This window comes from Hyperolius riggenbachi, chromosome 5 (genome assembly GCF_040937935.1).
Source record: "Hyperolius riggenbachi isolate aHypRig1 chromosome 5, aHypRig1.pri, whole genome shotgun sequence".
Classification (NCBI taxonomy): Eukaryota; Metazoa; Chordata; class Amphibia; order Anura; family Hyperoliidae; genus Hyperolius; species Hyperolius riggenbachi.
Window position 1 is genome coordinate 257,456,379 of NC_090650.1, and position 24,988 is coordinate 257,481,366.

Here is a 24,988-nt window from a genome sequence, read left to right on the forward strand (position 1 = left end):
TCTAGAAAACCTAAATTTGCAGGGTATGTTAAGGAGATCATTGGGAATAAGAGGAAAAAACAATTTTTCAAAAAGACCTTATAGTTTTTGAGAAAATCGATTTTAAAGTTTCAAAGGAAAAAAGTATACTTTTAAATGCGGTAAATGTCACTTTTAGTACCTAACGGTAGTGTAATTTTACATGTATCAAAAGAAAGAGCAATACATTTCCAGACAGGGTTTCCAGGGGGTCCATACGCAGCCGCAGCGGTTTGGCCAGGGATCGCTATACAGCCGCAATATGGCTGTATGAAGATCCCTGGCATTTTTTTCCTATTTTCCCAAATTTTTTTTATGTTTAGAGTGTGGGAATTTGTTTTTTTTTAATTATTTGGGGTCCCCCCTCCTGAAACTTTTTAACCCCTTGTCCCCCATGCAGGCTGGGGTAGCCAGAATGTGGAGCTCCGACCGATTGGGGCTTCAAACCCTGACTATACCAGCTGCAAAAAGGTCCCTTAATACCAATTTTTGCTCCGGGGTATCTGTTGGGGGGGCCCCCAGGTTTATTTTGCCCTGGGGCACCATTGTTGCTTAAACCGGCCCTGTCTCTGTCCATCCTGTCAGAACAAATCCGGTTGTACCTTATTGCTTGGCTGTAAATTATAGAGTTCTTAATGTGCTTAGGATGAAAACTGTCATATCTTAGGTATGTGGGACGGTCTGTAGGTTTGCGATACACAGAGGTTTGTAAGTTGTTACCCCTGATGTATATGGTGGTGTCCAGAAAGTTAATCTCTGTATGAGAGTAGGTAAGTTTCAATTTGATTGTAGGATGGAAGGCATTGAAGTTCCTGTGGAACTGGAGAAGATCATCCTCACTTGCGGACCAGATGATTAAAATAAATGTTGGTGTTGGAAAAATAGTTGAGGCAGGCATAAGACTGCTCATCAAAACATGGTTAGACAATTGGCATACATTCTAGGACTGTAGAAATGTTTTGACTTTCTGATAAAAAATTATTCCCATACATTTTTTCATTTTTGAAATTAAGCTATACTGGCAATCCCCAACCATATTTTATGTAGTTCTTTAGTCATCAGTATGGTTCATCACAGTTCCTTGCACAAATCTTCCTCTAATCATCAATTTTAGACTCTTTACAGACAGGTGCTCCTGCATCTCACCAAAATCAGAAAATGACTCACACTATACTAAGACCACCACTCAGGTCTTAGGCGAGCGTTACGGTTATTCCCAGCTCACCCTGACCTTCTCGATCAAATGTTTTTACGGTAATGGGTAACTTAAATGAAACCTGTTTAACTTACCTGGAGCTTCCACCAGCCCCCTGCAGACGTCCTGTGCGGGCAGACGTCCTGTCCTGCGCCAGGACAAAACGATCCTCCTGTCCCCTGCCACGGCTCACTTTCCTTTCTTTCAGTTGCCAGCCACCGCACCTGCACGGCCCTGGCTGCACACGTCCTCGCTCCTACTCGCGTGTCCCCGGAAGCGTCCGGCGCAATGCGTCTTCCTGTACTGCGACTGCGCAGGATGCTCCCGACGGTGGGAGCAAGGACGCGTGCAGCCAGGGCCGCTCAGTGGTCATCGACTTGTAAGTCGGCTGTAAAGCCGTATCTACACGCGTAGATGCGGCTCCGAAGAGGCGCGGATCGCCTCTTCCGCGCGTGCATCGGATTCGAGTCCCCGCCGGCGCCGCTTATCTTACGCTCGATTCCCTGCCATTGTCCCCTCGCGGGAAGCGAGCAGGAAATCAGGCGGTCCGGAGATCCGTCCTGTCGGATCTTATCATGATGCGGCTCGATTGATAAGGAACATTGGAGACGCATCTACGTGTGTAGATGCGGCTTAAGGAAAGGGGACCATAAGATTGTTTTCTCCCTGAGCAGGCAGAGGCCGTCTGTAGGGGGCCAATAGAAGCCCTAGGTAAGTTGAACTGTCTTTTTGTTGTTGTTTTTTTCTTCTCATTACAGGTTTCCTTTCAGTCTCCAATGATATCCAGTGTGCCTTGCTCAGGCCACCTCCAGATGCTTTTGATAGTAGCTCGACAGTAAAAAATAAAAAAAAACTTCTATAGAATAATACTTTGTGTTTAAAATATATAAAAATGTATTGCAATTAAAATATCCTTGATCATTTAAAAAAGCATAGCATTTTGTCCCACGTGCTCTCCCCTGCTACTTTGGCCACTGGAGGGCCCCTTTGTGTTTTGTGGCTTTTTGCCTGCTATAGGATTCCGCTGCCAAGGAAGAAGCCCTCCAGCAGCCAGCGTTGTGGGGAAGGGCCCATGGGACAAAACGCTATACACAATACATTATACAGGGAGTGCAGAATTATTAGGCAAGTGGTATTTTTGAGGAATAATTTTATTCTTAAACAACAACCATGTTCTCAATGAACCCCAAAAACTTAATATCAAAGCTGAATATTTTTGAAAGTAGTTTTTAGTTTGTTTTTAGTTTTAGCTATTTTAGGGGGATATCTGTGTGTGCAGTTGACTATTACTGTGCATAATTATTAGGCAACTTAACAAAAAACAAATATATACCCATTTCAATTATTTATTTTTACCAGTGAAACCAATATAACATCTCAGCATTCACAAATATACATTTCTGACATTCAAAAACAAAACAAAAACAAATCAGTGACCAATATAGCCACCTTTCTTTGCAAGGACACTCAAAAGCCTGCTATCCATGGATTCTGTCAGTGTTTTGATCTGTTCACCACCAACATTGCGTGCAGCAGCAACCACAGCCTCCCAGACACTGTTCAGAGAGGTGTACCGGTTTCCCTCCTTGTAAATCTCACATTTTATGATGGACCACAGGTTCTCAATGGGGTTCAGATCAGGTGAACAAGGAGGCCATGTCATTAGTTTTTCTTCTTTTATACCCTTTCTTGCCATCCACGCTGTGGAGTACTTGGACGCGTGTGATGGAGCATTGTCCTGCATGAAAATCATGTTTTTCTTGAAGGATGCAGACTTCTTCCTGTACCACTGCTTGAAGAAGGTGTCTTTCAGAAACTGGCAGTAGGACTGGGAGTTAAGCTTGACTCCATCCTCAACCCGAAAAGGCCACACAAGCTCATCTTTGATGATACCAGCCCAAACCAGTACTCCACCTCCACCTTGCTGGCGTCTGAGTCGGACTCCAGCTCTCTGCCCTTTACCAATCCAGCCACGGGCCCATCCATCTGGCCCATCAAGACTCACTCTCATTTCATCAGTCCATAAAACCTTAGAAAAATCAGTCTTGAGATATTTCTTGGCCCAGTCTTGACGTTTCAGCTTGTGTGTCTTGTTCAGTGGTGGTCGTCTTTCAGCCTTTCTTACCTTGGCCCTGTCTCTGAGTATTGCACACCTTGTGCTTTTGGGCACTCCAGTGATGTTGCAGCTCTGAAATATGGCCAAACTGGTGGCAAGTGGCATCTTGGCAGCTGAACGCTTGACCTTTCTCAGTTCATGGGCAGTTATTTTGCGCCTTGGTTTTTCCACACGCTTCTTGCGTCCCTGTTGACTATTTTAAATGAAACGCTTGATTGTTCGGTGATCACGCTTCAGAAGCTTTGCAATTTTAAGAGTGCTGCATCCCTTTGCAAGATATCTCACTATGTTTGACTTTTCTGAGCCTGTCAAGTCCTTCTTTTGACCAATTTTGCCAAAGGAAAGGAAGTTGCCTAATAATTATGCACATCTGATATAGGATGTTGATGTCATTAGACCACACCCCTTCTCATTACAGAGATGCACATCACCTAATATACTTAATTGGTAGTAGGCTTTCGAGCCTATACAGCTTGGAGTAAGACAACATGCAAAAAGAGGATGATGTGGTCAAAATACTCATTTGCCTAATAATTCTGCACTCCCTTTATGGTAGTTTTTTACTTTTGATGTACTATCATAAAAGTGAGTGAGCAAGGCATACTGGATATCATTGGAGAGGGAAGATACTCATAAATGTAAAGATATCTGGTCAAGAAGGACAGGGGGGTGACATGAGAATAACCCCCAATGCTTGAGAAAGACCTGAGTTGAGGTCTTAGTATAGGGCGAATTGTTTTCTGACTTGCCGTAGTACCTGTCTGTGGAATCGAAGTTGATGATTAGAGGAAGATTTGTGCAATGGACTGTTGATTACTAAAGAACTGCACATTATTATATAAACAGAAGGCGCACTACCTGCATTTGCGTGTTAGGACTGTTAACCAGGGCTGTAAAGTTGGAGTCTGAGCAATTTTAAATACCTGGATTTGGAGTTGGAGTCTGTGGTTTTATAAACTGATGAGTCGGATGATTTTAGTACCAAATCCACAGCCCTGGTATTAGACATCGGAGTTGGATCCATTTAGGGTACCTGGAGTCGAAGTTGGAGTCTGTGGTTTCATAAACTAAAGAGTGAGTTGGAGTCAGATGATTTTTGTTCCAACTCCCCAGCCCTGCTGTTAACAAATCCGCGCGCAGGGAAATTCTTGTGTATATTTTATGTGCCTTTTTCTCAATCTCTTGGTGATTGACAGCAATGCTTTTCTTTTCTCCATGGTTGCTTGTGCTTGCTCTGTTTCCTTCTGGGTCACTTATTTTCTCTGTGGCGTTTTTGTGTTCTGGTGTCTGGAGGTTTATTGTAAATTTCAGTATTTTAAGCCAAGTATCAAAACCTTTGTACCCTCTGTTGCTTTGTCTTTTATTTAGAAATATAGTTGGAAGTAAAATATGACCTGGCAATTATTGCTTTATTCTGACAGATTTTTCTTTTCCCACGTAGGTAAATGAATCCAAAACCATTCTGAAGCTCTGTGACTTTGGGTCAGCATCCCATGTGGCAGATAATGATATTACACCATATCTTGTTAGTAGATTTTACAGAGCTCCTGAAATCAGTAAGTACTAATTTGTAAAACTAGTAAAATGCAGGCTGCTGATTACTCTTTCAATTTACAGATCTACATATAAAGTCAATGGTCCATGTGCAATTAACATATTCTCCAGAGTTTTGTACTAGGAGATAATTTTTCAATTTCTCTTTAAAATAACTTTTCAGCACTTTGCAGTTGAAAAAGTTCCAAAAGGTAGGTGAAAAAGTGCTTTCAATATCACTTTGCATATTTTCTTGCATGGTGGTGGCTTTAGTATTATATTGATTAGTTGTGAAAATATGTCTTCAGAGAAAACTCAAGAAAAAAGGTTAATTGCATATGGGTCAATAGGGGTTGGCAGGTCTATAGCATGTCTTTCTATGAACACTGCAGAGCTGTTAGTTTATAAAAAGATTGGGTATTTTAAAATGGTTACTTATGTGTCACAATACTGATTTAGGAGCAACTACTCAGTTTGATCAAGTGATAATTTGTAAGGCTTTGATTTGCTTGTTATAATGTTTTGCTTCTGTTTGCTATTTAGGCTAATGCAAGAAGTCAGCACAGTGAATCTGAGCCTTAAAAATCTAGCATCGGATCAACCTGGTCATGTATTCCTATGCAAGGTCTGCTGTACACAATCAACTACACTTAAAAACATTTCCCTACTTAACATGACCTATCCTAGATAGATTTAACTCCTGATCTCCTTTTGTCCTGCAGCATATCTTAGGAAGGGCTGGTACCCACTGGCACTGCTTTCCTTATGTATGCTGATCACTGGTGATTGCGAACGACTTGCAAATCGCTAGAACAGTGGAATCCTACGAGGGTGATTCCACTACACCTCTTGTGATTTGTTCCGTCTGTCTTGTCCGGTTGAAGAAATCAACACTCCTGTGTCAGAATTGCTTGCGCAAAGGGCTAGTGTTTCTGATCAATGCTCAGTCAGTATTTTGGTCAGGTATTGATTGAAGGTGCCCTAACTTTTAAATATATTTTTAATAGATTTTATATTCTTGTCTAATCTTTTTAAAAAGAAAAGTAGGGTACATGCCTAACTTTAGAAAGATAGGTTTAATTTGAATGGAACTTTTCCATATAGAAATTATTCCTTTTGACTTTGTAATCCTGTTACGGTTTTGTAATGTGTGTGAATAATAAGCCTGCTGTCCTCTTTTGCAGTAATTGGGAAGATATACGATTATGGAATAGACATGTGGTCAGTTGGCTGTACCTTGTATGAGCTCTATACAGGAAAAATATTATTCCCTGGCAAGACTAATAATCATATGATAAAACTAGCAATGGACCTGAAAGGAAAAATGCCAAACAAGGTAACTTAGATTTTTTTTTTTTTTTTTTTAATTCTTTATTTTTGAGATATAAAGTTATAAAACAGAGCATACAGTAACATAACTATTCGGTACATTCTTGTGTGGGCATGTATATAACAATAAACACATGAAGTTGCAGCAAGCCAGCGCTGTTTGAGATTAGGGTATATATGGCCATCTTGTATCAATGGAGGAGCTGGAGTCGGTCATGGACTGTCTATTGCCCAAACGGACTGTGGGTTGTCGGGTAGAGAGGAACAAACTCCTCGCTCTCGACAAAAGGTACATAATGTGAGTGAGAGTTGCCGCCAGGAATTTAGGGGCTGTGGTGACCCAGGAGCCCAGTGGGATCATACATCCCAGGACACCATATATGAAAAACCAAAATTTGGACCAAGGGGGCCACAGTCCGGCAACCTGGAGGGGTGAGTGTGTATATATATATATAGAAATCAACTGATTACCTAGATCAAAAGGTTATAGAGGAGAATATATAGAAAAGGTAGCAGGAAAGAAGAAAAAGAAAATTGAGAGGAATTAGGACACACTAACCCTTGCGCTGTGAAACCAGTGTGCCTTATCCAGAATTAGAAAGGTTGTCATGCCAGGAGATATAGGATTATATTTGTTTTGTTAAGAGTCAGCTCCAGCCAGCAGAGAGCTGAAGCTATTTGATTCAAGGAATTCATGCCAGGGCATCCAGGTGCGAGAGTGTTGCTCATCAGTTCGATTAATTGCTGCAGTAAGAGATTCCATCTCGCATATGAATTTGAGTTCAGAAACCCACTCTAAGATGGAAGGTGGTTTAGTATCCTTCCAATGTCTGGCGATCAAAACTCTCGCAGCCTGTAGAAGATGTTTCATCAGAGACTTTTTGATTTTTTTTGAGCGGTTTGTCAGTGTGGTATAAAAGATAGAAGGCAGGATCTGGTACCGGGTCTGCACCCGTAAGTTCTTTTATACAGATTTGGACTTCTGACCAGAAACTCCTAATTAGTGGGCAGTGCCAGAAGATGCGTAGCAGGGTACCATTATGTTGCTGACATCTCCAACATTTCTGATCAGCAGTGGGATAAATTTTGTGTAGTCTGGTGGGCATCAAATACCACCGAGTCAGGATTTTGTAATTTGATTCTTGAATTCTCGAGGATATAGCAGATGTGTTGTTAAGAATATTTTATCCCACTGCTTATCTGTGAAAGACCTCTGGAGATCTGATTCCCATTTCTCTTTCAAAGATTTGGACCAGGCCCCGTCTGAGGACAAAAGTTGGTAAATTGCAGATAGAGTTTTTCTAATTGGGCCTGAGCCCATGCAGAGAGTTTTTCTAATTGGGCCTGAGCCCATGCAGAGAGACTCAAAGGGGGTGAGGGATCTGGAAAAGGCTTCCCGGGATCCAGTCGAGCTTAGGAAGTGAGTGAACTGGAGTAAGCTCCAGGGGTCTAAGAAGGGACAGCTACGAGATTCTTGGATCTGCTGTAACGTGTACCAAGTCTGTCCCCCGATGAGGTCCCTGAGGCGAGAGCCCATTCTCCACTCAATATATGCATTACTGTGGCAGCCTGGTTTGAATAACTGATTGTCTAGAATTGGCATTAGAGGAGATGGCCAAGGGGAGAGGTCTGCGCTAGAGCGAAATTTGACCAGGGCACTGAGAGACGCCTTAACCGCTACTGAGGATGAAGGAGGGACTTGAGTAAACCAAGGCAGTAAGCGAAGGTCATTTGATGTCAGGGCTGATTCCACCTGAACCCATCTCTTCTGTGCAGAATGCCTGTGCCAGTCTACAACACGCGTTAGAGCAGCTGCTGCATGGTATTTTCTTGCATCTGGAACTGCAAGGCCTCCTTGCTCTTTTGATAAGGTAATAGCAGTGTATTTAATCCTAGAGGGTTTCTTGCGCCAAATGAAATTCAGGAATAGCCTTTTAATTTGTTTGAAGTGTTCAGGGGGAGGCGTGATAGGAAGAGCCTGATATAAATATAAAAGACGGGGCATTATGTTCATTTTAATGATGTTTATTCGGCCAAACCAGGTGAAATGAGGCCTGTTCCAGTCCTGGAGATCGAGTGAGAGTTTACGTAAGAGTGGAGGGAAGTTCAACTGATATGTGTAACTAAGGTCAGAAGGTATTTGAACACCTAGATAGGCAAGTGCCGAGGATGCCCATTTAAATGGAAAATTAGACCGTAATTGGTTGGCAAGAGATGAAGGTAGGGAAATTCCCATGGCCTGACACTTGTCAAGGTTGATTTTATAATTAGAAAGCATTTTGTAATTTTTTTAGTTCGCCTAGTAAATTAGGTAGTGAGATGATCGGGCTTGTGAGATAGAATAAAAGGTCATCAGCATAGGCCGCCACCTTGTGCTCCTCCCTAGAGATTGTAACCCCCCTAACGTCTCCGTTCTTGCGAATAGAGCATAAAAAGGGCTCAATGGTGAGGGCAAAAACTAAGGGAGAGAAGGGACAGCCCTGCCAGGTACCATTAGATATCGAGAAAGGGCCAAAAACAACACCATTTGCCTTCACGTGAGCGGATGGGCCTATATAAAGGGCTAGGATACGGGCCAGCATATTATGTCTCAAACCAATGTGTTCGTAAGTGTTTCTTCCAGGAAACCCCAGTCCACCCGGTCAAAAGCTTTTTCAGCGTCTGTAGACAGGAGTAGAGCTGGGGATCCCTTGCGTTGAAGCCACTCAATGGTATCTAGAGTGCGTATGGTGTTGTCTCGTGCCTCTCGCCCAGCAATGAAACCTACCTGATCAAAGTGAATCAGGGATGGCATATAAGGGGACAGGCGATTGGCTAAAACTTTTGCCATGATTTTTAGATCTACATTTAAGAGCGAGATTGGGCGATAGCTAGAGCACAAGGTGGCGTCCTTTCCTACTTTTGGGATGACTGTAATATGGGCTGATGACATGTCTCTAGGAAGACTGGATGGTTCTCCTTCTTCAGGTGTAATACTTGACAAGGTAAGGGCAGAGGATTTGTTTAAATGACTTATATTAGTCTACAGGAAGGCCATCAGGGCCGGGGGCTTTACCCGTTGGGGTCTCTTTAATAGCCTGTCTGATCTCATCTTCAGTAATAGGGTTTTCTAATTCAGAGGTTATATCTTCTGAGAGAGAGGGCATTCCTGATTTGCGTAGATATTGGATAATATCGTTTCTATGGGACAGAGCTATATTGGTGGAGGGGTTGTCCTTTAAGTTATATAAAGTATGGTAAAAAGTGCGGAAGGCCTCAGCAATCTATTCATTTTTGACACATTTACGACCTTTAGAATCAGTAATGCTGGTAATATTGGAATAAGAGTATTGCGTTTTGAGAACTTTAGCCAAGTATCTGCCACACTTGTTACCACACTTGTAGAACACCCGTCTACATTTGGTAGCAATCAGTTTTTCCTTAAAGAGGAGCAGGCCCTTAAGTTTATCTCTTTCTGACTCTAAAGTAGCTAGTTCGGTCCCTGATAGGGAGATCTTCTGTTTCGTCTCCAGATCTCTAATCAGGTCTAAACTTTTGGCAATTGCTTCATCCCTTTCCCTCTTCAGGCGACTGGCTTCCTGAATAAAATGACCCCTAATTACGCATTTGTGGGCTTCCCACAATGTGGGCAGAGACACCTCTTCATTGTCATTAATAGAAAAGTATCTCTCTGGTAACTTAGATTTTAACAGTTTTATGTGAGGCTATTAATGGGAACCTGAAATGAGGTTTTTGATGTTTAATGTTAAACAATACCAGTTGCCTGGCTGTCCTATTGATCCTCTGCCTTGAATATATTTAGCCATAGACTCTGAAAAAGTATGCAGATCAGGTGCTCTGTCTAGATTAGCCACATAAAAGACAAACCGAGAGCCCAATATGGTGTAGTAGGTATTAACCCAGGAGGATATAAATGAAAGGTAAGTATTATACTTACAAACATGGGTTACCGCTGAGGCAACCACTGTATACGCAGGTGGGGAGTACAAGCCTGTCCCCACTCAGGATTAAGATGTCGCTCTCTGAGATAGAAGAAAGGAGGGTATGACACCCTTCCACCAAGGGTGGTTCACTGGATAGACAAATGTACAGAGGCGCCAGTAGGATAAAAGATGATAAAAGGTTTAAAACATCTAGGTGGTGGTGGTGGACCAACCAACCTAAAATAGACACGATGCTGTCAATTCAAATCAACGAGAATTTATTCACATACTCCAAACAATACTGCGACGCGTTTCTCGGGTCAAAAGCCCGCTTCTTCAGGCATTAACAAACAGGAGTATCTCACAGTTCTATGTCCAGATCGGGTTTAGCACCTCTTTCACAGAGGTGCTAAACCCGATCTGGACATAGAACTGTGAGATACTCCTGTTTGTTAATGCCTGAAGAAGCGGGCTTTTGACCCGAGAAACGCGTCGCAGTATTGTTTGGAGTATGTGAATAAATTCTCGTTGATTTGAATTGACAGCATCGTGTCTATTTTAGGTTGGTTGGTCCACCACCACCACCTAGATGTTTTAAACCTTTTATCATCTTTTATCCTACTGGCGCCTCTGTACATTTGTCTAGATTAGCCACATGCTTGTTTCAGGTGTGATTCAGGCATTATTGCAGCCAAAGAGACCATCAGGACTGTCAGGCAACTGGTATTGTTTAAAAGGAAATCTATATGGCACCCACCACATCCCCCTCTAGGTGTTCTTTAAAGGGAACATGAAGTGAAAAGCATGTGACTGCCATTTATTTACTTTTAAACAATACCAGTTGCTTTGCTGTCCTGCTGATCTCTTTGGCTGCAGTAGTATCTGAGCCACACGTGAAACAACCCTGCAGCTAATAAGGTCAGACTTAGAAACAGCTGATCAGCCCTGGTTGTCAGGGTCCGTGGCTAAAAATATTACAGGCAGATGATCATCAGGACAGCCAGGCAATTTGCATGGTTTAAAAGGAAATAAAAATGTCAGCGTCCATATTCCTCTCCCTTCAGGTGTGCTTTAAGTAACTTGCCATGTTCTTCGTTTGACTTCAGATAAACTGATAAATAAGTTGTACAATACATTTTATATTTTCAAGACCGGAATTGAGAATAACTAGATAAACTGATTTTGATATGGGAATTTCTATGCATACTGTTGGTTTTGTTAAAGAGAATCTGTATTGTTAAAATCGCACAAAAGTAAATATACCAGTGCGTTAGGGGGCATCTCCTATTACCCTCTGTCACAATTTTGCCGCTCCTCGCCGCGTTAAAAACAGTTTTAAAAAGTTTGTTTATAAACAAACAAAATGGCCACCAAAACAGGAAGTAGGTTGATGTACAGTATGTCCACACATACAAAATACATCCATACACAAGCAGGCTGTATACAGCCTTCCTTTTGAATCTCAAGAGATCATTGTGTGTTTCTTTCCCCATGCAGTTCTCATGCACTGAAGTTTCAGGCTGCTTGTTTTTCTCCTGCAAACAGCTTTGCCCTTGTCTGTAATTCTTCAGTATGTGAAAGCCCAGCCAGCTCAGAGGACGATTTATCCAGCTTGTAAAAGATAAGAGAGAAGCTGCTCTAATTTAAATAATACACAGGCAGTGTGCATAGAGGGGCCTGGAAGGGGGAGTTCATAGCAAAAACACAACACTGAAGAACTTGGCAGCCTTCTAGACACAGGCCGACAAGTCTGACAGGGGAAAGATACATTGATTTATTACAGAGACTGTGATAGTATAAAGTGCTGCAGTAAGCCAGAACACATTTGAATAGCTTTTGGAACTTGTAGGATGATAAAAAACAGGATGCAATTTTTGTTACGGAGTCTCTTTAAAGCTAATGGGAATCATCTTAAAAAAAAAAAAAAAAAGCTAGATTCTTACCTAAGGAGAGGGAAGGCTCTGCGTCTTAATGAGCCTTCCCTCTCCTCTCCCGGTGCCCTCGGTGCAGCGCAGGATCCCCTGTTAGAATACCCCGCCGCGGGGGACTTCGGAAGTCTTCAGGAGTCAAGTCCTCCCGAAGACAGGCGGCTCCATACTGCGCATGCGTGAGTGCGTTAGAGAGGGCGCTCGAGCGTGCGCAGTATGGAGCGGCTGTCTCGGGCTCCCGAAGACTTTCCGAAGTCACCTTCGCCTGGTGGAACGAGCAGTATTTGACCAAACTAGTTAAATACTGCTTCTGGGGATAGCGCAGCACCCTGACAGGAGAAAGAAGGCTCATTAGGACCCAAAGCCTTCCTTCTCCTTGGGTAAGTATCTGGCTTTTTTTTATTTATTTATTTATTTTTTTTTTTACACAGCACGGTTCCTATTTACTTTAAATATGTTTTTTTCCCTGACAGAAAATGGGTTTTAGATGAGTGTTTTTTTTTCCTCCTCTCAAATAGGCCCAATTTGCTTTATCTGAAGAGGGGGCATAGGCAAAAAAAAAAAAGTGAGGAAGAGTCTATATACTGCATGTAACAAATTCAGTTTCAAGAAATCTGCACTAAACTAGATACGGTACCATAGAAAATGAAGAGGCATAGATCTAACTGATCATATATGTGATAATTATAGTAATTTGTTACCAAAAGTGTTTTCATTTAGTTCTACTGTATTGAAATATGCCCTGAAAGCCCAAATCCCAGTGCAGTGCATCATTTTGGATTATATGTTTTTTTATATATACAGTAGCAATAAAAAGTATGTGAACCCTTTGGAATTATATGAATTTCTGCACAAATTGGTCATAAAATGTGATCTAATCTAAATCTAAGTCTCAACAATAGACTATCACGATCTCCTTAAAGCAGTAGGATCAGCCATACTATGCCAGGGAAAAAAAAACACATATCTAAGTAGATAAATACTTGACCTACTTACATAACACATGTATTATACTGTCCACGTTTTGATTTCAGTGAATGTTGTATAGTAAATTACAAGAATTCTGTTCCTGGTGGGGGCCATGTCTTTTGCCCACAGTTAAAGAGAACCAGAGATGAAGCACCCTCATGTATTTTTTTACATTTATCAGTGGGAACATGACAGTAAACACCTACCCTGCTTTTCGTTTCATTGTTATCTGCTTAATTAGTCTATTAGCAACTGTGATAAGAATCCACCGACTATTCAGTCGAGGTTTGACCTGGAATCATTATAGCTGAGTCACTCTTCTGTGTAGTCTTTTCAAGCCCAAGCCTTCCCCTCTCCTGGCTTAGATTTCCTGCTTTGCATACTGAGAGCTGTGATGATATGGGAGAGGCTGCTGCTCCTGAGAGAGAAGCTCTGTGGCTGTAATATGATCCCTGTTTGCTCTGTGTGCACTAGATACTGATAATAACGGCAGTTTCATTTCTATGAGAGAGATTTCCTACAGGCAGCTGTACATCATACCAAAATGAAAGCACATAGATGAAAGGCTGCATTTAGCCTAGATAGCAGCATAGTCTCATATAGCCTAGACAGCACATCCAGAACAACTGATAACCCAGAAGGAGAAGGGATATGAGCCGGCGGCCATATTTGATTTTTCCTGGAGCAATAATGGATAAAAAACACTAAAAAAGGCACACCAGAGCGGCAAAATTATCAGGTAGAGCATTTATTCTTTACAAGCTATCAACTGATATGTTTATTTTGTGTGAAACGTTCATCTCTGGTTCCCTTTAAGGCGAACTTGTGATGTCATTTCTGCCCTTTACTTTTTTTCTTGTCTCCTCCAATCGCTGAGTTGCCTCAGCCTTGCTTGTAAACACAAGTGAGTAGGGGATTAGGTTTCAGATAAGAAGCTTGCAGGGAAATAAAGGGAAGAGGAGTAATAGATTATAGATAAAAAGAACCCCCAGCATGCAATTCTTTGGCACGACTACTAAAGGGCCAGTGTTCTTTAACCACTTCGCCACTGAGGGGTTTTACCCCCTGACCACCAGAGCAATTTTCACCTTTCAGCGCTCCTTCCATTCATTCGTCTATAACTTTATTATTACTTATCGCAATGAAATGAACTATATCTTGTTTTTTTCGCCACCAATTAGGCTTTCTTTAGGTGGGACGTTATGCCAAGAATTATTTTTTTCTAAATGTGTTTTAATGGGAAAATAGGGAAAATGTGGGGAAAAAAATAATTATTTTTCAGTTTTCGGCCATTATAGTTTTTAAATAATGCATGCTACTGTAATTAAAACCCATGAAACGTATTTGCCCTTTTGTCCCGGTTATAAAACCATTTAAATTATGTCCCTATCACAATGTTTGGCGCCAATATTTTATTTGGAAATAAAGGTGCATTTTTTTCAGTTTTGCGTCCATCCCTAATTACAAGCCCATAGTTTATAAAGTAACAGTGTTATACCCTCTTGACATAAATATTTAAAAAGTTCAGTCCCTAAGGTAACTATTTATGTATTTTTTTTAATTGTAAATTTTTTAATTTTTTTTTAATTACAAAAAAAAAAAAAATTGGGGAGTGTGGGAGGTAATGAGTTAATTTTATGTGTAAAAGTCATTTATTTCTATGTGAAAAATGTGTAGGGTGTAGTTTACTATTTGGCCACAAGATGGCCACAGTAACTTTTTGTTTTAATGCGACCTCCAAGCTTCCTTCCGGAAGCTTGGAGGAAGAATAAGGAGGCTGGACACGTGAGTTTTTTCTCACAATGATCGCGCTGCCCATAGGAGAGCAGCTGATCATTGCGGGGCTTAGATCAACGAACGGGAATGGATTTTCCCGTTCATTGATCTCTGGGCGAGCGGGCGGCGGCGGTTTTACTAGCGGCGGGCGGCGTGTTTACGAGCGGGAGCGCGGGCAGCGTCGGGAACGCGGAAAGTACGTGTTTCTCCGTCCCTGGTTTTTAAAGGATGGAAAAAGGGGCGGAGAAATACGTACGCGCGGGGGTAAAGTGGTTAAGTATGTGATAACTCCAAATCATAACAGCAGAAAAAGTTTTGAATGCAGGATTAGGATCTTTATCACTTAATACACTTAGACCAGTTGCTGTTGAAATTTGATTTTTATGGTGACGATACCGCTTTAAACTAATACCACTCAAATAATTAAATGTCTCCATGTTTTTATTGAACACGCCATGTAAACATTCACAGTGCAGGTGGAAAAAGTATGTGAACCCTTGGATTTAATAACTGGTTGAACCTCCATTGGCAGCACATTCTCCACAGGTGGTTTTTCCAGCCTGGCGTTCTAGACTCTAGTTTAGATAGTCTGTGCACAGTGCTGAATTCCCTGCCTCTGCACCAGTCTGGTTCCTGTGTTCTGTGGCTGGGGTTTGATATTAAAACCGCTCTTTGCCCTGTTCGTGTGGGCGACATAATTGCAAGACTATGAATGCAGTAGTGCTGAAGTGATTGCTGCCTGCCAACCTCACTCAGCTGCCTACTTAGATAGTTGCACTCAGTTGTATAAGCAGCCAGCTATTTCTGGGCAGGTAAAATGCTTGTCTGTACTGGCTCACATAATTTCACCTATAAAAATAGACATTGGTGCCAACAGTTTTAAATTTGTTTCTTCTTTAATTATCACACAGAACGTGCAAGGATGGACCCAAATTACACATATATAATGTTGAGCAGTTCTAAAGGCAACAGAATACTTAGAGGCTGATTTCATACAGGTGATTGATAGAACTTTGACTAGTGTATCCATACTGGTAGTAGGGGCAAGAGAAATCTACTTTCATTAAGACTGATTGTGTTTTTACCAGTATAATCACTGACGCTACTTTAGTAGGTTCTGTTATCTAGCAGATGCATTTTTGTTTTTAAATTCTGTCCTCCAATTTATGTTGCCACTGCAAGTATGCTGCTAGCATTCATTTTTTGGTAATTCTTACCACTCTTAGAAATGTATATTTTCTATTCACAGATGATTCGAAAAGGTGTATTTAAGGAACAGCACTTTGATGCCAATCTGAATTTCATGTACATTGAAGTTGACAAAGTTACGGAAAGAGTAAGTATGCATTTGTAAACATATGTTTTCCCACAAGCAACACCTTGTCAAAGTCACCTTTCAGAGTCTTCAGCTCCCGATCTCCTCTCACCCTGATCAGACCTCATGGACCTTTTTACTCCAACACTAGGTCCTGTTGTCCAGAAACCACCCCCAGCTCACATGTCTCCCTAGGACAGCACTGAAGGCAGATTTAGTGGTAGGCTGTCTATGCTGAACTTCATAATACTTTGTTTCATCCCACAAGGTCCCCACCCATGCCAGTTATACCGCAGGGGAAGAGCATCTTGTTGCCACAGCCATGTCCTACTATCAGAAAAAAGTGATGATCTCTAAAATATATGGCTGGCACACTTAAGACAATGTGGTCCCTGCCTGGTTGGGTACAGCAGGCCATACTCCTTGCATGACTCTAGACCTGAGCTGGGAAAAAATTGGTCTACGGGCCATACCGTTGTGCTGTACTGAGCAGTACAAAGTTAGTGGGAGTTCAAGCATTTTTCTGGAGAAATCTATTTGAGATCATGTGATTAGTAATTGCTACTGGGAGTATTCAATCACTTGCTGGACTGGTATGCTGTCCTCCTATGTATGGCCAGCTTAAGCTTTACAGTATACAACTGACATGACTACATCTTGGGCATCTGAGAGCTATCTTAGGCAACTAATAGCCAAAGGCTGTCAATTAGATCATAATAATTGCTTGGAATTGGGTCAGCCTAAATCATCATGCATCATGCATTTGATTGGTCAGTTTCCAATTTGCATAAAATTTGCATGCAAGTCAGAATTATTAGCATCTCATTGACTATCTACTCATAACACAGTTCTCATTCTCACTCTTATTGACAGGCTACAGAAACACTTCAATTCTTATAAATACCCATGTGCAACCTTTTAAAGTGCACTGAGCACCCAGGACACTTTATAATGCAGTGTGCTGTTGGGGGGAGCACCATTGCTTACCTACGGGGGCCTTCACCTCTAGCTAACCCCCCCCCCCCCCCCCCCCCCCCCGTGTCGTGTGCGCCATTCGCGTCCGCAGCAACCATCATCTCAAATATTCCTCCTGTGGAGTGCACTCCCAGCCGCCGCAGAGATCTCTGAACTCATATCTACAGAGTGCATCTCCTGGCATGCATTGCATTGGTCAGGTGTGCACTTCTCCCGTGGAATCTTTTGAACTGCCGTTCGATGCGGATGGTCATGGTGCACTCCACACGGACGGAGGGCTAGCGGAGCGGCCCCCCACAGGTAAGCAATGATGCTAACTCCAACCTCCCCCCATGTTACACTGCGTTTCATTGTCAAAAATAAAATGTATCCTGGATGCTCAGTGCACTGTAAAGGGAACCTAAACTGTGAGAGGGATACAGATGTTTCCTTTTAAACAATACCAGTTGCTCGGCAGTCCTGCTGATTTTTTTTGGCTGCAGTAGTGGCTGAACCACACACCTGAAACAATCATACAGCTAATTCAGTCTGACTTCAGTCAGAGCACCTGATCTGCATGCTTGTTGAGGGGCTTTGGCTGAAAGTAAAAACAATGGCAAATCGAATCGAATCCCGATCGGACATGTCTGATTAATCGGATCGTAAATAGAATCGTAATCAAATCGCACAAAGAATCGTGTCGTGTAGATGGGGCTTTAGAGACACAGGATCAGCAGGAGAGTCAGGCAACTAGTATTATTTTAAAAGGAAAAATCCATATCCTTCTCAGTTTAGGTTCACTTTAACCACTTGAGGATCACAGTCTTTTCGCCCCTTAAGGACCAGAGCCTTTTTCTCCATTCAGACCACTGCAGATTTCACGGTTTATTGCTCGGTCATACAACCTACCACCTGAATGAATTTTACCTCCTTTTCTTGTCACTAATACAGCTTTCTTTTGGTGCTATTTGATTGCTGCTGCGAGTTTTACTTTTTATTATATTCATCAAAAAAGACATGAATTTTGTCAAAAAAATGACTTTTTTAACTTTCTGTGCTGACATTTTTCAAATAAAGTAAAATTTCATATACATTTGAGCGTGAAAGTTATTCTGCTACATGTCTTTGATAAAAAAAAAACATTCAGTGTATATTTATTGGATTGGGTAAAAGTTATAGCGTTTACAAACTATGGTGCCACAAGTGAATTTTCCCATTTTGAAGCATCTCTGCCTTTTCTAACCACCTGTCATGTTTCATGAGGTGCTAAAATTCCAGGATAGTATAAATACCCCCCCCCCCCCAAATGACCCCAGAAATGACACTTTGTGACAAAAAAGAAAAAAATTGGTTTCCATTTCTTCTAACCTGCGACAAAAAAAAAGGAAATCTGCCAGGGACTCACTATGCTCCTCTCTGAATACCTTGAAGTGTCTACTTTCCAAAATGGGGTCATTTGTGGGGTGTGTTCACTGTCCTGGCATTTTGGGGGGTGTTTAATTGTAAGCACCCCTGTAAAGCCTAAAGATACTCATTGGACTTTGGGCCCCTTAGCGCAGTTAGGCTGCAAAAAAGTGCCACACATGTGGTATTGCCGTACTCAGGAGAAGTAGTATAATGTGTTTTGGGGTGTATTTTTACACGTACCCATGCTGGGTGGGAGAAATATCTCCGTAAATGACAATTTTTTATTTTTTTTACACACAATTGTCTATTTACAGAGATATTTCTCCCACTCAGCATGGGTATGTGTAAAAATACACCCCAAAACACATTATACTACTTCTCCTGAGTACGGCGGTACCACATGTGTGGCACTTTTTTGCACCCTAACTGCGCTAAGGGGCCCAAAGTCCAATGAGTACCTTTAGGATTTCACAGGTCATTTTGCAACATTTGGTTTCAAGATTACTCCTCACGGTTTAGGGCCCCTAAAATGCCAGGGCAGTATAGGAACCCCACAAATGACCCCATTTTAGAAAGAAGACATCCAAAGATATTCCGTTAGGAGTATGGTGAGTTCATAGAAGATTTTTTTTTTTGTCACAAGTTAGCGGAAATTGATTTTAATTGTGTTTTTTCACAGTGTCATTTTCCGCTAACTTGTGACAAAAAATAAAATCTTCTATGAACTCACCATACTCCTAACGGAATATCTTTGGATGTCTTCTTTCTAAAATGGGGTAATTTGTGGGGTTCCTATACTGCCCTGGCATTTTAGGGGCTCTAAACCGTGAGGAGTAGTCTTGAAACCAAATGTCGCAAAATGACCTGTGAGCACCCCTATAAAGCCTAAAGATACTCATTGGACTTTGGGCCCCTTAGCGCAGTTAGGGTGCAAAAAAGTGCCACACATGTGGTACCGCCGTACTCAGGAGAAGTAGTATAATGTGTTTTGTGGTGTATTTTTACACATACCCATGCTGGGTGGGAGAAATATCTCTGTAAATGACACATTTTTGATTTTTTTTTAACACAATTGTCCATTTACAGAGAGATTTCTCCCACCCAGCATGGGTATGTGTAAAAATACTCCACAAAACACATTCTACTACTTCTCCTGAGTACGGCGATAAAAATCAATTTCCGCTAACTTTTGACAAAAAATAAAATCTTCTATGAACTCGTCATACAACTAACAAAATACCTTGGGGTGTCTTTTTTTCTAAAATGGGGTCACTTGTGGGGTTCCTATACCGCCCTGGCATTTTACGGGCCCAAAACCGTGAGTAGTCTGGAAACCAAATGTCTCAAAATGACTGTTCAGGGGTATAAGCATCTGCAAATTTTGATGACAGGTGGTCTATGAGGGGGCGAATTTTGTGGAACCGGTCATAAGCAGGGTGGCCTCTTCGATGACCGGTTGTATTGGGCCTGATCTGATGAATAGGAGTGCTAGGGGGGTGACAGGAGGTGATTGATGGGTGTCTCAGGGGGTGGTTAGAGGGGAAAATAGATGCAATCAATGCACTGGGGAGGTGATCGGAAGGGGGTCTGAGGGTTTGGCCGAGTGATCAAGAGCCCACACGGGGCAAATTAGGGCTTGATCTGATGGGTAGGTGTGCTAGGGGGTGACAGGAGGTGATTGATGGGTGTCTCAAGGTGTGATTAGAGGGGGAAATAGATGCAAGCAATGCACTGGCGAGGTGATCAGGGCTGTGGTCTGAGGGCGTTCTGAGGGTGTGGGCGGGTGATTGGGTGCCCTAGGGGCAGATAGGGGTCTAATCTGATGGGTAGCAGTGACAGGGGCTGATTGATGGGTGATCAGTGGGTGATTAGATGGCAGAACAGATGTAAACAATGCACTTTATAGGTGATCTGAGGGTAAGTCTGGGGCAATCTGATGGTTTGGGTGGGTGATCAGATTGCCCGCAAGGGGCAGGTTAGGGGCTGATTGATGGGTGGCAGTGACAGGGGGTGATTGATGGGTGGCAGTGACAGGGGGTGATTGACAGGTGATTGACAGGTGATCAGTGGGTTATTACAGGGAAGAACAGATGTAAATATTGCACTGGCGAATTGATAAGGGGGGATCTGAGGGCAATCTGAGCGTGTGGGTGGGTGATTGGGTGCCCGCAAGGGGCAGATTAGGGTCTGATCTGATGGGTAACAGTGAAGGGTAGTGATAGGGGGTTATTGATAGGTGATTGATGGGTAATTAGTGGGTGTTTAGGGTAGAGAACAGATGTAAACATTGCACTTGGGAGGTGATCTGATGTCGGATCTGCGGGCGATCTATTGGTGTGGGTGATCAGATTGCCCGCAAGGGGCAAGTTAGGGGCTGATTGATGGGTGGCAGTGACAGGGGGTGACTGATGGGTGATTGACAGGTGATCAGGGGGGATAGATGCATACAGTACACAAGGGGGGGGGGGGGTCTGGGGAGAATCTGAGGGGTGGGGGGGTGATCAGGAGGGAGCAGGGGGCAGTTTAGGGTTTAAAAAAAATAGCGTTGACAGAAAGTGACAGGGAGTGATTGATGGGTGATTAGGGGGGTGATTGGGTGCTAACAGTGGTCTGGGGGGTGGGCAGGGCGGGGGTCTGAGGGGTGCTGTGGGCGATCAGGGGGCAGGGGTGGGAAAATCAGTGTGCTTTGGTGCAGAGTAGGGTGGCTGCAGCATGCCCTGGTGGTCCCTCGGACACTGGGACCACCAGGGCAGGAGGCAGCCAGTATAATAGGCTTTGTATACATTACAAAGCCTTTTATACACTGTACGTGCGGCAATCCGGGTGCTAGTAACCCGCTGGCGCTTCCGAACGGCCGGCGGGTTACAGCGTGAGGGAGCGGAGCCAGTCGCCGGCGGCTGATCGCGTCACAAACGCAAAGATATGCGGCAACGCGTATTTTTGTACGCGTTGCGGCCCGCAATAGCGCTAATTACAGTCGGGAATGCGGAGAAAGCTACGCGTGGTCGGGCCTAGCGGCAAAAACGAAACTAGCTGGCAGCGGGGGACCAGAGGATTAGTGAGTGGCTGCGAGGGCACAGGACTGCTGCAGGGGGCTGGTAGAAGCCCCAGGTGAGTAAAACTTTTTTTTTTTCTGACTTAAGGTTCACTTTAAGGACAACTTAAAAAAAAAAAAAAAAACAATTTGAGTTCATTCTATGCTACCCCTGACTGGCATCTTAATCAAGTGTATTTGATTACAGTACCTTAATTCCAAGATGCATATAATTACATGCCAGCCAGAATTGACATCTCGCTGACCATCTCTGCCTTCTCTGTAAACCAGGGGTGCCCACACTTTTTCGGATCGCGAGCTACTTGCCAAGTCTAGGAGATCTACCAACATACGCACGCACGCACTCGCCCTCGCCCTCCCACCCCAATCTCAGCATAGTTATCCTCCTCCCCCCCTCTCCCCCACACAGTGTCATGACCCCCCTCCCCATCACAGCATAGTTGTCAGAAAATGGTCACAGAACCCTTCTCTTCTAGTCCCCCCTGCCCCCCATCTCCCTCTTTTCACAATCATTCTCCCCCCACAGCACATGGCTCCTATAATCCCATAATAAATCACATCTATAAACACCCCCTTCCAATCACCACAAAGAATTGGGCTCAATCAAGGAATAACCATCTTCCCCTCCCCTGACCCACCATAAGCAGCAAAATCTGAAATTCCATATGCCCACCTTGCAAAGCAGTCTCTTCAGCCCCCTTTCTGTGTGCAGGAAATCCTCCATTCAGTCGCCTCTGCTCGCCTCACAAGAGCTGGGATGACTGTTAGCCACTGAAGTCCCGCGGGACTTGGGGAGGCGTGGCCACACGGCTTGCATCACAGAGCCTGAAGGGGAAGGAGGGGCTCCCCATTTGCTCCTCTCCCCTTCAGCCTCGCCTCTCCCCATGAGCCGCGCCTCTCCCCTTCAGCTGCCTCTCCTGGTAGGAGAAAATGACAGCCGCGGCTACACATAATTTCACAGCTGCAACCACGTGGCGATCTACTCAGAGGGTGGTCGCGATCTACCGGTAGATCGCGATCGACCTATTGGGCACCCCTGCTGTAAACAAAACCGAGAGAGCATCTCGCATGCAGCAAAGCAGTAGCTTTTGCAGGACCTGCCTGTTCATGTTTAATATTTCTCGATACAGATTCTTTTATTGTCTAACCAAGACTTGTTTTTACCTTCCAGGAAAAAGTTACTATCATGAGCACTATTAACCCAACAAAGGACTTGTTGGCTGATTTAATTGGATGCCAGAGACTTCCAGAAGAGCAACGTAAAAAAGTGCACCAATTAAAAGACTTGTTGGATCAGATTCTAATGTTAGATCCAGCAAAACGAATAAGCATCAATCAAGCACTTCAACACCCTTTCATTCAGGAAAAGATCTAATTGTTGGAAATGATTTCACTAGCTGACACACCAGGACTGAAGACCTACTCTGCAGCAGCCTGTTAATGTATATAAACATATAAATATTTCCCTTGCAAAGTTGAGGAAGCATGAATTTGTTTGAAGTAAAGTCAAGAGTATACTTTATTTTGTTTGTTTTTTTCCAGTGAATTGTTGATAAAATTGTGATATCTGTACTTTTTTCCACAGTAGGAATGCTTGTAAATTGGCTGAACTGTACTCTCAGTACAAATGCAATTACCTTTGAACATATTTAGGAAAGCAAATTTGCAATTTATTACTTGGATGTTAATATTTTATTTTTTATCCGTCAAGGGTCATTTTTTTTCTTTTTTAATTTGTTTTGAGAAAACACGACCAGCATAAATGCTGTCTATATTCACGTTTTCCTAGGTTGTGTGCGCAGGCCTCAGCAGCATGCTCTTGGTCTATTCAGTGCCGATGGGGGGCCTGTTCCTTCTTGAGCCTGCCTGCAGGGATGGTCTCCTCTTTTAAAGCAGGTTGTGTACAACTTACAGTACACTGAAGGTAAGCTAAACCATCAACATTGTTGGTATTTTAAGATGTTGTTGTGTAAATATGTATTGTCGTTTTGGCAAATAAAACTTTGGTAGCTAATTGTGGCAGTTTTCTGCCAATGCATGTCTCACAAGTGACCTACTGGTTTGTTATTTTGTAATGTTTTAATTTGGACAATACTTGTGGCAGTTTCAATCCACATTCTCTCTCACTCTCCATTCTGATCTAGTGGACTGTTTGTAAATGATGGGAGCACCTTCAGTGTACTGGTTCTTAAATTTGTTTTTCTTTCTTAAATTTGGTAGGTTTATATAGAGAAATTCTAACATTAGCTCAATTTGAACCAATTTAAATGGTTGATGCATTGAAAACTGATGGAGACTGCTGTAGGCTAAAATACCCATTCATTTTGCATCTGTCAGGGGCTTCAACATGAAAGACTCATGGCTGGGTTTCTCAGTTTTGTTATTATGTAGAGTACGTAAAAAAAACAAGGCGGGGAGGGAATACTTATCAATTTAATACATCTGAGAAGTAAGCGCATTGATCACGCTGTTGGAGTCACCAAAAGATAGACTAGTTGGAGGATTACTGATTTAGTTCACCTGTGTCTGCTAGAAATTTGATCTGATCTGTGGGTTTAGTCATGGGACAGAATCCTGGTTTGATTTTTTTTTTATTTGTATTTTTTTTAATTATGCTTAAATGTCTATACTGGCACTCATAAGTACATTTTTCTGTGTGCCACCCAAAATGCATGAACAAATTAAAGTGAATAGAGATCTGGGGGTTTATGCACTAAAGTGCAGTAATCTTGCTCAGACAGCACACTGCAATATTGCCGTTACTACCAGAAGTTTTGTGCTACAAGTTACGCTATCAGCACGACCTGCGGTACTCGAGTAGCATGAGCATTGCTAGGTTAACGCTAATTATGAACGAGCGTCACCGTAGCAACGGTCGCGCTACCAGAGTACTGTAAGTTGCGGTAATGCTGCCGGTAGTAACAATAATATTGCCGTTTATGCTCAGCGATATTACTGCACTTTAATGCATCCATGTATGGCCTAGTGTTGTAGACCCTAGTGATTGCACCTCCTTGGTACGTGGTAAGAGGCTTATGGTGTGTACACACTTGAAAAATGTATGAAAGATCACAGACCAGTTGTACCCCCTTCCATGTAGTAGGAGAGCCATACTCTACACAGTCTATTCCTTTGAGCTGAACTCCCCATCAGATAAGAATCTTTGCAAGATGCTGCACACAAAGAAGCTGTACACATTCAAAAGATCTGTTCCTGCAAAAGATCTGTTCCTGCAAAATGCAATCATAGTCTGATATCTGCAGATCCTCATACACACCTTGTTTAACAGACATTCATCTGCATATCTGACAATCATCTGCAGATCTGAAAATCCATCCTGGTGGATCTGATCTGCAGATGAATGTCAGTTAAACAAGGTGTGTATGAGGATCTGCAGATATCAGACTATGAATGCATTTTGCAGGAACCGATATTTTGCAGATACTGATCTTTTGAATGTGTGCAGGATC

General features: G+C 42.7%; 1 protein-coding gene across 5 annotated transcripts in view; it reads left to right on the top strand.

Moving 5' to 3' along the window:
- The window catches only part of PRP4K (pre-mRNA processing factor kinase PRP4K), a 116,903-nt gene that overhangs the window by 64,377 nt on the left and 27,538 nt on the right, over positions 1–24,988 (top strand). For 4 of the 5 annotated variants that reach the window (XM_068236829.1, XM_068236828.1, XM_068236830.1 and 1 more), the window contains exons 12-15: positions 4,771–4,885; positions 6,047–6,198; positions 16,037–16,123; positions 22,690–23,442. In XM_068236829.1, coding sequence (XP_068092930.1) covers positions 4,771–4,885; positions 6,047–6,198; positions 16,037–16,123; positions 22,690–22,893 — 558 coding nt within the window. In that variant the 3' untranslated portion in view covers positions 22,894–23,442. The remainder of the gene's footprint in view (positions 1–4,770; positions 4,886–6,046; positions 6,199–16,036; positions 16,124–22,689; positions 23,443–24,988) is intronic. The other variant, XM_068236832.1, reaches the window with a different exon arrangement.